The following is a 15000-nucleotide window of genomic DNA, read 5'->3' on the forward strand; positions in this document are numbered from 1 at the left end:
AGCAAAAAAAGGTATGGCCAAGTCATAACATAAGCTCATCTTGTGAACCTGATTCAACCTTCCTTTCAATGAAAACAGCTTAGTGCAGAAGTGAATAACACAGTGGACTATGTGGATGAAAAGTTCCCTCACTTGTCCCAGTCATTATGAAATTTCAAGCCAAATTGGCTCCTTTTCATGCAATTGGATAATAATGTAATTTCAGCACATTCAACACTAACCGGCTGATAGAAAAAAAACCAGTAAAATTGGTGGATTTGTTTTTTTCTAGTATAAATTCAGTGTGCTTTTGTTTTAAATACAGACTCAAATAGTGATTTTTTTTTTTTTAATCATTACTTCAGGATATAGATATAATAATGTACAAGTAAACCTCTTTGATTTCCTTTTTTAAATAGCATTCAATCTTTTTGTAGTGCTGTATTGTAAAAGGAAGTGCTTTAGTATTCTACTTCTCAGAAACAAGTATAGTTCATGACAAGTAAAACCCTTTAATTTATTTTTTAAAGGAATGTGGAAATCTTTTTTGCATAGTAAAAGGAAGTTTTTAGTGTTCAATTCCACAGAAATATATACAACAGGTGTAATTATGTGTTTATTTTCATATTTTTCCTTTAAATTCCATGTTGCTTTGGGCAGAAGTAAATTTTCATTTAAATCAATGATTTGTTTTTCTTTTTTAATCTTTTGATATAAATCTTGATTTAAATCACCAATTTAAATCTGCCAACCCTAGGTCTAATATCAAAATATATTTCATTACAATATAATTTCTCTTATCATACAGTAGAAAAAAAAGCTCTTTATGGACTCCTTACATAGAAAAAATATCTATACTCCATAAAAAAATATGATAATATGATAGCTCTTTGATAGGAAGGTAATAGTTTTGAAAACCTGACTACATACTTTTACCTAATAATTTTGAACCTATTCCAAAAAAGTATCAATTCATAAAAAAAAAAAAAAAAAAAAAAAAAAATAATAATCCACAGAGTTAATAATACTGAAACAATTAAAATGAAGGTAATCACTGGTGTAAATAACAGTGACACTATTATTAGAGTGCAAGTTTCACCACATCTTTAAGATAATAGCACATTTAAGCCTAAATTCCTATACAGTACTCTAAATATATTCCTAATAATGCCAAAAATCAGATGAAATGTAAAATATGAAATTACAGAAAATGAAAGAAATGAAACTGTACACACAGCCATACTCAGTAATGAGACAGATATACAAGAATAAAGAAATCCTTTTGTATAGAACAGGTAGGGGGAATCACATACATCTTTTCATATATGCAGTTCTGTAAAATATCTTGCCATACCCTTAAGCTTACAATTACGGCAAAGACAACAAAGATAAAGACAAAGTTCTTATGCTAACAAGTATTCCTTAACAGGCTAACCTAAATACATTACAAAAAATAAAATAAGATTCGAGGCACAGGGTCAGCATTTTCCCCCCCTCTTAGTCATTAAGTGAAGATTCCACAAGTTTTCTTGTCACATTTTCTACAGTGATCTTGTGCTTTAGGGCTTCCTTCTGCTGCCACTCTAAGTGCTCCAGGGATGCATGGCACACACGGACTAGGAACTCTGCACCAGAACGCATGCGCTCCTTGCTACTGGTCTTGAAATTCTCTAACCTGTAACAGGATGATGGTTTAGTAACACTGATGGAATTATCTGTTTGATTATCTATTTATATTGTTACTGTTTTGTTCATTTATTCATATCATTCAGACTGTCTCTGTGAGTAGAAGATAATGAAGAAGGAAATGGAGAGAGAATGTAAGAGAAGAGAAAAAGATGAAATAATAAACCCAAAAGAAAGAGTAAGAGACAAAACAAAAATGTAAAAGAAAAGTTTCAAACAAAAAACAGAAAAAGAAATACCAAGAAAAGAGAGAGCGAGAGCGAGAGAGAGAGAGAGAGAGAGAGAGAGAGAGAGAGAGAGAGAGAGAGAGAGAGAGAGAGAGAGAGAGAGAGAGAGAGAGAGAGAGAGAGAGAGAGAGAGAGAGAGAGAGACAGAGAGAGAGACAGAGAGAGAGGCAGAGAGAGGCAGAGAGAGGCAGAGAGAGACAGAGAGAGAGAGAGATAGAGAGACAGACAGAGACAGACAGAGAGAATAATAATAAATAAATAAATAAAAAATAGAAAAAGGGAGAAATGTTCTGATTCAAAGGAAGGTCAAAGTGACAGGTAAGGATACAGATGCATAATGAAAGGAGAAAAAATATTAATGGAGAAAGAGAGAAATAAATAAATCAAATTACAAACAATTAATAAAAAACAACAGTAATAAGAAGAGAGAGTGAAAAATAAAGGACATACTCCTGCTTGGTTTGCTCTATTGCACACTGCTTCTGATAGAGGGAAACCTTGTGTGTCTTCCGGGCCTCCAGGTTTTGCTGGTGCAACCGATCACTCTCAGCCTGCATCTCCTTCTCCTGTTTTCAGGGGGATATATTGCAAGTAATAATAAATATCATTTGTAAATACTTCCTGACCTAATACTACTTGGGTAATACCTTCCATCACTTGTCTCAGTGTAAAGTTGAAGTCATGGACACAGGCTTTTAGCAGGTAATTCACAGTAGCTTCAGTAAAGAAAATTCTACAATACACATGTCATAAGAACCTGCATATAGTAGACAGTTTCTATTCAACTTACTATCCTTTATTCCACAGAGAACTTTATCTCATCTTTATACATCTAACCTTCTGCAAAATGTAAAATGATGTTGATACTATATCCACCAATGAAAATAAAGAACAGCAATGAAGAACAGACTGAAAGGACCATTTCAAAGAGCTGTGATATTCTGCATCACAGCACTAGTCTCTGGCCTGTGGATGATATCCCACATGTGTCAAAAAAGCATGCCAAGACTTAAGGCATACTTTTTCCAGTTGACACAGGTGATGAAGACCACTGAGACATTACCTGCCACCTGCCTCTCATACCTTTTACCTCTCATCACAGACAATCCTTCTTCAACACTACAAGTGTATCTTTGTCAGATTTTGAAATGCCTTTCATATATCTACAGCTTAATCTAACTAGTAATTAGTTGAGCAGAAAGGAAGTTTTGAATCAGTCATGAAACAAACTGATTGTAGAGGTTGCATGTGGGCAACCAACCACCCACCCACACATGCATTATCCTATAATCATTAAAACAGTAAATGGAGTCAAGTCCATGTTACAGTAGTTTATTGTAGTCATTGTTCTTGTAGTAAGCCTATATAAAAAATCAGAACTTCCCTGACCAGACCCTATAATACAAAAGTTTTCTAGAGTAAAATTACACATTTTAAAAAATCTCACCTCAGTAGCAATTTCATTCTTTGTCATCACAACATCATCCTCCAATCTTCGCAACTTGTTCTCAAGCTTTGTCATTTGGTCTTTTTTTTCATTTAGCATCTCATTAACCTGTAAAGATCAAAATTGAGTTTATAGAGTTATACCTTAATGGTAACAAATACTACACATGATGTAATATCAGATAAGCATCCACACCAAACACACTAAGGGACAATACTTGCCATACTAATTTCCTCCTCCTTTCGGATTAGCTGGTTCTGTGCCTCATACATGCCATGTTTTGCTTCTTTCTTCTTACCCCGGAGCTCATCAAGTAGTGTAGTCTGCCAGTGGTGGAAATTCTCAGCTACATCAGCTGAAGAAATTTCAAATTCTTCAGGAAGATCCAGCTGGTGGACCAGTTTGTTATAGGCACATATACTTTCACAGAGATTTGATTGAGCTTTGCCCAATTCCATCTCTAGTGACCATATCTGAAAAGAGAAAATAAAATCCCAAATAAAACAAGTTAACCAACTAGCGCTAGATATATGTACACTATAGTATCGTTTTACTTGTGTCAATTAACAGGGTAACCTGATCTCATCTTATTGCCCTATTCATTAAATTTTTCTTACTACTGACATTATGATATATTATTAACATCAACAAAATAATAAACAAATAAAAAGTAATAAATATTGTTTTTTCTGAAAATTAAGGAAAAGGGGTAAACACTTAAGATCAGGTAAGCATAGTAGTGGACTCCTTGGTGACTAAGGATTTGTGGAGCCATTTATAAATAAACAAAATTAATAGGGTAAAATCATAATGGACAAAGCATGTATATAGGCCACATATACTCCTGGTGTCAATGGGTTATGCAAATCTATATTTTTTTGGCAACTCACAGATTTTTCTGACCAGTAATATGACTGTTACTGAAACAAGATTAAACATGTTTTGTACTGTTATTATAACACTTATTATTGTTTCATTAAATATCACATTAAGTATTAGGCAGACACAAAAATATACCTTTTTCAATAAACATGAAAAAAAAAAATTACCCATACCATGAAGAATGAATAAAAAATGGGGAAAATGCTATGCTCATTTTTTATATTTTTTTGAAATCTCTCTTTATATAGATGGCTCTACTAGTGCTTAGCCACAAAGGAGTCAATTAGTAGATCTTGTGACCATACCAGATTTCAACTTTCCTTGAATTGGCAGGAAAAACGTATTTTTTACAAGTGCTATTAATATCGATTGTGTTATTTTTATTATAAACATTATAATTACTATAATGTTATAAACATTAGTAACAGCAAAATAAGATAACATAAAATATTTTCATAAATCAATGAAAAGGGTGAATGGGCGAGACAGGCAGTACTCCTCAATGGCTCATTGGTGACTTAGTACAAGTGTAGCCATCTATGTGCAAAAACAATAAGACAAGTAAACTCACAGTGGGCATGGCATTTAAGTACATGTTACTGCCTTGTAATTCAGTGTAAGGCAATACCCTTTTCTAGATTACAACAACCAGCACAAATGAAACACAGTAAGGAAAGACACTCCCCCCACCCACACCAGATTACCCCATTTAATTTTTCCCCACATAATAAGTTCTTTTTAGTTATACTGTCAAGATAAACATAACTCTTAACCCAACTGCCCCAGATTTAAGTTCTGTCCTCCGTAGTTTTTTGTGAATGTTGTTACATACAGGTGGCTCCACATGTGCTCAGCTGGCAAGGAGTCTATCAGTAGCCTTAGTGACCAATCCTGCTTTCCCTATTCCTTGAATTGATGGGAAAATGTTTTTATCTTTTAAATACACTTGACATCGATACTGTTATTATTGTTATTGGTGTCATGATTATTAAATAATGCAAAGAACCTTTCCAAGAGTCGGGGAAAAGGGTAAACAGGTGTGATTGGTAGGACTAATAACCGACACATTGGTGACTAATCAGTTGTAGAGCCATCTATATGTAAATACAATAAATATACTTGTATTACATTGGGCATGGCATGCATTATTGCCATACGTGTTGATTAGGCTAATAATAATAATAATAATAATAATAAAAAGAAAACACAGACATATAAATACATAGCATAAAGTCAATAAAGTAATCAAATAGTAAGAAAATAATACTAAATAATAAAAGAAATGAAAAATACTGCATGCATGAAAACTATCAAATAAAAGAGAAAGAAAAAAAATAATGATGATTCAATCACTGTAAATTTAATTTCATCCTCAATTTATTTTATGGTTAAAATGATAATCTCCTTCTTAAGTGTATTTATTTCACCACACTCTCTACACAAACACTGAGAAGTAATAAAAAAATTGGTAAAGAAAGAAAGAAAGAAAGAAAAGAAAAATAATAATAAGTAGAAAAAAGTAAAAAGTAAAAGATGGAGAATCAGAAAGAAGGAAAGAAAAGAAAATAACATACATAACAACAAATCTTAATTAATTCAAATAACAACAAGTGATAAAAAAATATTAATGACAAATAAATAAGAAAATAAAATTACACTTCACCTGAGAATCCTGGTCCTTGCCCTGGGCTTGGAGCTGTGAGATAATGGTAGCCACATCATTTGCATGGTTCTTAAATCTTGCCAACTCCCCTACATTCAAAGCCTGCTGTTCCTTCAGGGTTTCCAACCGAGAAACTTCCTCAAAAACCTATTGAAATATAAGAGTGAGACTGAAGAGCCATGTCCTTTATAGCTGATAATTACCAGGTTGTAAGGAGCATTTTCCCCTCAACCTTATCAACCTCTTGTTAGACAACAAACAAAAACATACATTTAACAGAATAAAGTTTGGCATGAATATCATCCTTAGGTTAGAAAGTAATGATGTAGCAGTAATATCAGTTTGGAGATTATCAATACATACTTGCTGATAAATCATTGTCAGTGTATAAGCATATGAAAACAATACCATACCTGCATTTTAATAGATCTAAGTTCAGCCAGTTTTGATTCTAACTGTGATCGATCCCCATCCTTTGCAGAAATATGTACCTGCAGCTCTCTGCAGTAATCTGACATTTTTTCACTATCATCTACAAGCTGTAAAGAAAAAACACAATAAGAGGGGTTCCCTTAATATAACCTAATGCCTTTGGGGAAAATGAATAAAAAATGGGGAAAATGCTGTGCTAATTTTTTATATTTTTTTGTGAAATGTCTCTGCTAGTGCTTAGCCACAAAGGAGTCAATTAGTAGACCTTGTGACCTTTCCTGATTTGAATTGGCAGGAAAAATGTATTTTTTACTAGTGCTATGAATATTGATGGTGTTATTTTTATTATAAACATTATAATTATGTTTTTCTTAAATCAAAGAAAAGGGTAAACAGGCAAGACAGGCAGTACTCGTAATTGGCTCATTGGTGACTTAGCACAAGAGTAGCCATCTATGTGTAAAAACAATTAAATAAGTAACTCACAGTGGGCACGGCACATATGTACATGTCATGCCCGTTGGCATTGGGTTAATGAAAGAAAAAAGAATATATATAACATAAAACCTTTCTTGGTTGTTCTACTTAACACAAGAAGAAGAAGAAGAAGAAGAAAGGCTCAAAAAAGGTTCTCACATTAAAGTCACTGATACCTGAGTGTATTGATGATGTAACTGCAGTAGTCTTTCTGGTCCATTGCTCAGGTTGTTCACCATGTCTTCAACCCTTTCATCTTCCTCCTGAATTTGCAAAAGATCCTGTGCCCTCACACCTTGTGCTTGCTCTAGTAAATGCCTGTACTCCTGCAGGCAGAAAAAGAAGTTCAGGTCATTTCAACAGATTCAAAAACAATGAGTTATTATCAAAAATATTTTAACAATATATTTCAAATCATACTACTTCAGAGTATGATTAATCCAAGAATGTTCTTAATTCAAGGCACATAACTTACCTCTAACTGAGCCTCAAATTTTTCTGTGTCATCATCACAGTTGGCAAGTTCGACCAGTGTAGTAAACCTAGACTTGGCAAGATTGATGTCGCTGTCAAAATCACTTGGAAAGGCAATGGGCATTGGGTTCATGTAGTCATACATATTCACCACATCAACTAACCATGCCAGCATAGCCAGAACGGAGGGCCACGTGTGAGGAGACCCAACTGTTTGTGAGAAAACAAGATGTCTGCTTCATCAAATCTACAGAAAACCTTACTTTGCACAACATTAATCAAAGCAAATTTCAGCAATTGGGATTTTAAAGAAGTGCCAATTTCTCTTTTTACAAGAAAAATTATTAACTTCCTACAAATCATTCTGGTAATTGCAGCAATCTCAAGTTAGACAATTTTTATGGTGTGTGAAAGTGTGTAAAACAGTCTTTGACAATAAAGCATAAGTACCAAGTGCATTTTAAATATAATGCAAATGACAGTTGGACTCATTGTTTATTCAGAAACTAAAGGACCTGAATTTCAGGAAAAGAATATGAAGATAGGTTTAAATTGGTTGATGCCATTTGCCAAGTATTTTGTTTTTCTTACAAATATCAATCCAGCAAAGGAAGTTTGCATAAATTTAGAAAAAGTGATGAGCTAGTTACTAAAAATTATATAAAGAGGTGGATACATATAATATAAGAAATAGTTTAGTTATATTGTAAAATGTTAATAATTATACTTCCTTCACACTTCTGGTCTTAAAACTGTTTTAATACATATCAGATAATACATCAAAACACTGAATGAATGTTTAGCATTCAATGTAATTCTACTAACTGATTTTGTGGCTTGCTTAATGCAAACTTACCTTGTACAAGTAAAAATTTAAATAAATTAATTGTAGAAATACTGACACAGTGAGTGGTCAATTACACATTATTGAAATGAAGTGGCAAGTATACTGAGAAAATCACCATGACTTACTTATCAACATATATGTATCAGAACAGTTACAATCACAAAGGATAACAAAATATTGATGCCAAAATGGCATCCCTGCTTGAAAAGGAATCTACTCTGATAAAATAAATAAATCAATAAATAAAAGTAAATAAATAAATGAATAAATGAGTTTCTATCTCATGTTGCTTATACATTTTTGTGACAATCTTCACTATCCTATATTTTGATAGGGTCAGGTTTGTTCATAATGCTATTACTTCATTAAAACAAGAAGAAAAATAAAACAAAAATATGCAAAAGAAGCTGAAGAAGGGAAAGATAATTATGACATAAAAGGGAAAGAGAAGTAAAAGAAAATAGAAAGGAATAATAGATGATAAAAAATAGATAAAAATGTAAAGGAAGGAAGGTAACAGTGGGAGAGGAAAAGCAGTAGCAAAGAAGACAAAGAACAGCAAAATTACAGGGACCAGCATAACAATGAAAATTATAATAATGATGATGATATTTGAATAAGGAATAGAGGAAAAAAAAAGTGATGATGGTGATGAAGAAAAAAGGAGAGAGAGAAAAAAAAAAAATCAACTAACCTGTAATGAAGGATGATTTTGACATCTGCACTGGATATTTCAAAAGCTTTAATAGGCGAGGAATTTCCTCCTCAAATCTGTTTGGCAAATTGTATTGACCATCGAGGTGCCTGTATGTAAACTGAGAAAGAAGAATAGTTATAATAAATCCCACTGTAAATACCATGTTAATAATACCCAAATTATCATTAATCAATAGTCATTCCCAGCACAATCTACACCAAATAAAATTTTTAAATCAATTTTAAACCAATTATTGCACCATATAACACTGATAAATCATAATAAACCTATCTAAAATCTCAGTCACAATATCTCCACAACAAAAGGAAAGGCAAATAACAAAAGAAAAAGAAAAAAACCAAAACAAGCAGAAGTCCCCCCAATACATACATTGAATATATTTGCAAAATCTTTTGTGGATGGCGTGAGAAGTGTTCTTCGCTGAAGCTGGTGTTCATAGCCCCTACTGACAAGGAAGTCCAGAATTTTGTCCACGCACTGACTCTTGAAATTGGAGTCTGTGATGGGGCGGATCTCCTTCCTCACTTTCCCTCCCATGCTCGAGTTACGAACTGAATCCATTGACAGTCTGTAGGTCATAAGGGTAAACACGAATTGAAGATACAATGTACCACAATTCTCCTAAAACAATATCAAGTAAAAATATAAAATAATGGATAAAATGCTACTTATAATTTGAAAAGAGGTATGTACAAAATTTACCTAAACTCTGAATATACGTAAGCAAATGCATGTTTCAATGAAGTAGAATTATAAATATGGGAAGGATATAAAGTACGTATGTCAAAAATTCTTCTTCTGTCATTTGAAATAGCATGCATTTTTAGTGTTTAATTGTTCTTGACAGGATATGCAAATTCCTATGTCATGTTTCCAATAATGAAATCAATAAATAATCATGCAATAAATGAAATCCATGCAATTACAGCACATGTACTCCTTAACATTTATTAGGTGACCTAAACATCACAGCCAAAGCATTACAGAAGAACTCCATTTCTCCACTAACCTGCTGACACTTGGAGGAGGAGCCAACGTGTTCGAGGACATGGCATTGTTCCGAGTGGGGGTAAACCTTCCTGAAGCTATGGAGAGTCTGCTGATTCCTTCAGCACTGATGCGTTTACTTCTGCTGGCTAGTCTCTTAGCACTGTCTGGCTGTGAGGCTTTGGGAAGGTATGATTTCCTCGTCTGCTGCCCAGAACTCCATCTGCAGCATAGAAGTGATTATGCAGGTTAAAAAAATATGGTGCATCAAAAAGTTTCTAATGCATTCTATCAAATATTCTAGGTATTTAAGTCAAGTCCCATCTTACCTGTTATTAGGAGTATTGTCTGTATTTCGAGGTTTCAGGGCACCTGGCCGCTGCACACTCCCTGTTCCTAAATTAGATTTTCGCATCATCTTGGCCTGAAAATTTAATGTCTTTTAAACACACACCAAATAATGATAAAAATCAAACTTAAAGCCAATTAAGAAAATAGGTTAATCTTTACAGCATGGATGCACTAAGCTAGAGCAAACTGAATATGATATCTTTATAGAGGACAAAAAGCTACAACTGCTGGTACAAGACATAATATGCAGACATGAACAGTAATGCTACAAATTAAGAAAAAAAAATCGCTGAATGCACCACTCACAGCTGAAGCTCATTCAGTACTCCAGAGTTTCAGCTCTATCTTGTTGTAACTACTAAGATGGAGACAATTTTTGCAAGGGGGTCTTGAGGGACAGAGCCCCCATCAATTCCTCTCTCACGCCTAAAGAGCATGCCTAGTCACAGCAATTAAGATTAATGAATAAATTTAGTAATTTTTCACAATACCTTCAAGAACCTTTTGGCCCCACTTGCAAGGGAGGGCATGAAAGGAAACTGCAGGAAAAACTAACAATAATATAATAACATTATGAAGATAATACCTCACTATACTGCTGAATAAAGGGGACACAACCCCCTGCTCAGACAAACAAAGAATCCCCCATGAATGTGCAACGGAATACAGACTCTGTATCAGGCCCTCAAGTATGTCGGTTGTACACTCTACCCTGCTTTGTCTTCCACTGTGGGGGTTGTGGGTCAGTAGCACGGAGAACATCCTCCTACATTAAGCAATATAGTAAATGATTCTGTGTACATTATTCATATTATACCCCACAATTCCCCTGGTACCTTTCATGCCCTTTCCTGCTTATCGAGGCCAAGAAAGTCACTAATGGGGGGGAGGGGGGTTCTGTGGCATAATTCCTATGTATTGGGATAGTAGAGTGAGAGGAATCTATCAATACCAAAATCTTACAATCAGTTATGCTAAGGTATTCTGAAAAATTACCATAAATTTTGTGATGTGGAGTTGGCCTCGGTATTTGCTTGAGTAACTCCAGATCTACCAGAATTTTTTTTTTTCCCAAAACTCAAGCTAGTGTAATAGGGAAAGACGCTTTACAACGAAATCACCATATCTAACACAATTTTCTGACTGAAGTATCATCAGTGAAGCACTATCCCTAACATATTACTTATAAATTTTAATTTGTACATCTGTGCACCATCAGCGCCTTCATATATACACATTTAAGTTTGAATACTCTTTAAATTAAGCAAACACTCACTGAAGAAGCTTAGGCTTGTCATTTCAACTTAACACGAAATCTTTTATTACTAATAATATTGCTATATATAAATACATGCTATATATTCCTGGAGTTCTAATTATTTCGTTATAACTAAGGAAAAGGTAGAATTCGTAGAGATACATACGAAATCGTGTCAGTTTGACAACGATGCGTCAATGACACTCAGCCAAGTTTGGTTTACAAATTTGAAATCGCGTTCGTTAGAAGTTTAAAAATGTTTTTATTTCGATGCTTTGACTTTTTGTCCCATAAAAATAACTTAGGTGGATACTTTTGTTTTGTTATTACTTTAGCTTATCTAGATGCAGATATATTTTCAATGTGAAATGAAATAATACATTTCATGTTTATTCTCGAACGCGATTTAAATGGCTTCTGTCGCATCTATTTGACCATTTTTATTGATGTCAAAAGAAAGAAAAAATACAAGCTGATACTCTATATCAAGAGTCTTCTGGATCTTTGTTAAATGGATTCACACATGCACGTCACAAAGCGAATCTATTAATGGATCTCACCAGGGGAATTAGCGGTTGGCTTGACGGAAGGGGGCATGGGGTCGGGAAAAAAGGAAAGAAGGTAATGGAGAATAAGCGGAATGATAATGGTTAGGCTGGGTTAGTTCTGACTAAATTATCCGTATTACTTTCCTCTCGTGATTCAATTAAAGGTTATTTCAGTTAGATTTAATAATATTTTTGATCGTTGATACTTCAGATCGGCATGGCAACTTTCTGTCCCAGTATCCATCATTAATCCTGTAAAACCTTACGATGAATTAAATGTATTCTTATTTATTTACATGTCATCATTATTGATATATTAATTCATATATATAATTATTGTTCAATGGTCAATTTTTTTTTTTTTAAATAAATATTGTATTTCACGTGTCTATGTACTTCGAGCGATTTCACTGGTGTAAGTGTAGTTTATTTTTTCGTCTGCCACTGTGTTTCTCCCACCCCGTACCCCATAAGGTTCACTTCTTGCTCAGTGTCCTATAATGTAGGAATGACAAAATGGGATTATATGAAACAGTGTGTGCAAAAAGAACTTTCAATTTTATTTCGTAAAAATACTTACAAGTGGACTATAGTTCCTTGGCCCGTCGTCCACTAACTTTGGGGGGAAAGACGTACTGTGTATAGTTAACTCCGCACTAATACTAGAGATAATCTTAAATATCTTTTAATAGTTCTTACGTTTAATTACGCAGTTTTCTTCAGCGTAATTAAGAAGAATCAACAGCTTCACTCCATGATGCTCCAAGCTGAACTGCCTCTAAGGAGGGCCGACCTGGGGATGCCGGGTCACCTAGACAAGGGGTTGATTGTTCGCTTGTATGGATGCTGAGGTGACAGTTTCAGGAGGCGATTTGGTATTTTGGCCCTTATCTCGGGTTAAAGTAACCACCAAAATCGTCTACAAGTACTGGACTCATAACATAAACACTTCTACAACTACAGCCTCATTACCACCAAACTCTGTTTTGTGATGATGATGATAATGAGAAGAAGAAAAAGAGGAAAGAGAGAGTGTTAGAATTTGAAGTATAAATATATGTGCGTGGGTGTACATATCTATATCTATCTATACTTAAAAATCAATGATTAGAAATACACACACACGCACACGCACACACACACACCACACACACACACATACACACACACACACACATACACACACGCACGCACGCACGCACACACACACACACACACACACACACACACACACACACACACACACACACACACACATATATATATATATATATATATATATATACATACACATACACATACACATAAACACACATATTTATGTTTGTTTATGCTTATGATATGATTATTTTTAAAGCAAAAGTGGTGACACATTATCCACCAGTTATCTTTAGGACTGCTTGGTGTTATGATATTTAAAAACAAATACCCAAAATAAGGCAATTGTATTTGGCTTTTACAAGTGAAATGTATTCCGGGGTGATGTCGTTGGGATGAAAATGCGTTTCTGTTTCGAACTCATTTATTTTTACCCAAAAAAGAAAGTCAAGTTAGAAATAATATTCTACCATTCCAACACCTGTTGTGCACTTGACGGACACACAGTCTGTGTGACCGTTTTCGTAAGCGTGTGAGTGTTGATTTGATATCGAGGAATATATAAGAGGAATTCCAACAAGGATTGTTGGATTAATAGCAAACCTATATACAGGCACTGAAAGTGCTGTAAAGTGTGGTGGGGGCCTGTCGAGCTTCTTCCCTGTTAGTTCAGGCGTGAGGTAAGGCTGTGTTCTTGCACCAACACTTTTCAACACTTGCATGGATTGGATACTGGGTAGAGCTACTGTCCAAAGTCACTGTGGAGCAACTCTGGGCAATATCAAGGTTACAGACCCTGACTTTGCTGATGATGTTGCAATTCTCTCTGAATCTCTGGAAACCCTAGTGGTGGCTCTTGATGCATTTAGCAATGAAGCGAAGCCCCTGGGGCTAGAGGTCTCCTGGACCAAGACCAAGATCCAGGATTTTGAGGGCCTACTAGGAGACCCTGTGCAGTCGGTACGTGCTTGCGGTGAAAACATCGAAGTCACAGAGAGTTTTATATACCTCGGTAGTGCAGTTCACGACTCTGGGCTGTCAGACCAGGAAGTCAGTAGACGGATTGGCCTGGCAGCAGGGGTCATGAAATCTCTCAACAAGAGTATTTGGAGATGCCGGTACCTGTGCAGAAGGACCAAGCTACGTGTTTTCAAGGCCCTGATACTGCCAGTTTTACTACATGGTAGTGAAACTTGGACGCTATCTTGTGCTCTGAAATCTCGTCTTGATGTCTTTTGTAACAGATCCTTGCGCTGGATCATGGGGTACAGTTGGCGGGACCATGTGTCCAACCAACGGCTGCACCGTGAGACCGGTACAGGACCTGTTACTTGCACAATCCGTGATCGCCAACTCAGGCTATACGGCCACTTGGCTCGACTTCAGCAGGATGACCCTGCCTATCAGGTTGTCTCTGTCTGTGACAACCCTGGGTGGAGGAGGCCTGTGGGACGACCGAGAAGGTCGTGGCTTGGGCAGATCGATCAAACCTGTCGTGAGGAACTAGAGATGGGCCGGGCCCCTGCCTGGCGGCTCGCCATGAGGGACCCTCGTAGGTGGAAGCAAAGGGTGGATGCGGCTATGCGCCCCTGCCGGCGTTAGCTCCCAAATGATGATGATGATTAATATATTCCGTGCTCTTTTTCAGGCTCGTCTTTGCGATGCTGTCAACGACCCGCTCCATTTGGGTCTCCAATAACTGTAGAAAACTGTGTCTTCTGCACCGTACGCGTAATTCAAGGAACTGAGTCTGTGTTTCCGTGACTGTGTCAAACTGGTTCTCCAGCACAGAAACCGTGTCCACGAGGGTGTGGTAGTTGGTTGCCGTTCGAGTGGCGACGTCGAGGATGGTTTCCGTGAGTCTTGTGGTGACGGCCTCGATCTGCGACACCGTGTGCGTCACTTGAGTCGCGACCAGCTCCACCT

The 15000-nt window shown here is 35.8% G+C and overlaps 1 protein-coding gene across 4 annotated transcripts; it reads right to left on the minus strand.

Moving 5' to 3' along the window:
* Nucleotides 1–582: 582 nt before the first annotated feature.
* LOC125035170 (kinetochore protein NDC80 homolog) lies at nucleotides 583–12807 on the minus strand. 4 transcript variants are annotated; one of them, XM_047627387.1, is made up of 13 exons: nucleotides 12676–12807; nucleotides 10149–10243; nucleotides 9842–10042; nucleotides 9202–9400; nucleotides 8809–8929; nucleotides 7269–7477; nucleotides 6970–7119; nucleotides 6298–6423; nucleotides 5885–6031; nucleotides 3561–3812; nucleotides 3340–3447; nucleotides 2343–2458; nucleotides 583–1654 (listed from the first exon to the last, which is right to left on the minus strand). In XM_047627387.1, exons 2-13 carry the CDS (start codon nucleotides 10235–10237, stop codon nucleotides 1477–1479), a joined length of 1896 nt encoding a protein of 631 aa, XP_047483343.1. In that variant the 5' UTR covers nucleotides 10238–10243; nucleotides 12676–12807; the 3' UTR covers nucleotides 583–1476. The 4 variants fall into 4 exon arrangements, with proteins under 4 accessions (XP_047483343.1, XP_047483341.1, XP_047483344.1 ...); XM_047627385.1 differs by lacking the exon at nucleotides 12676–12807 and adding an exon at nucleotides 11595–11653; XM_047627388.1 differs by lacking the exon at nucleotides 12676–12807 and adding an exon at nucleotides 11447–11469.
* Nucleotides 12808–15000: the final 2193 nt, after the last annotated feature.

Source organism: Penaeus chinensis, chromosome 19, assembly GCF_019202785.1.
Source record: "Penaeus chinensis breed Huanghai No. 1 chromosome 19, ASM1920278v2, whole genome shotgun sequence".
Lineage (NCBI taxonomy): Eukaryota > Metazoa > Arthropoda > Malacostraca > Decapoda > Penaeidae > Penaeus > Penaeus chinensis.

Coding starts and splice junctions, on each gene's coding strand:
- LOC125035170 (XM_047627387.1), bottom strand. CDS start 10,237: ATGATGCGAAAATCTAATTTAGGAACAGGGAGTGTGCAGCGGCCAGGT. Junction 7,120..7,268: donor AATTTGAGGCTCAGTTAGAG/GTAAGTTATGTG, acceptor TTCTGCCTGCAG/GAGTACAGGCATTTACTAGA. Junction 1,655..2,342: donor ATAGAGCAAACCAAGCAGGA/GTATGTCCTTTA, acceptor ATCCTGTTACAG/GTTAGAGAATTTCAAGACCA.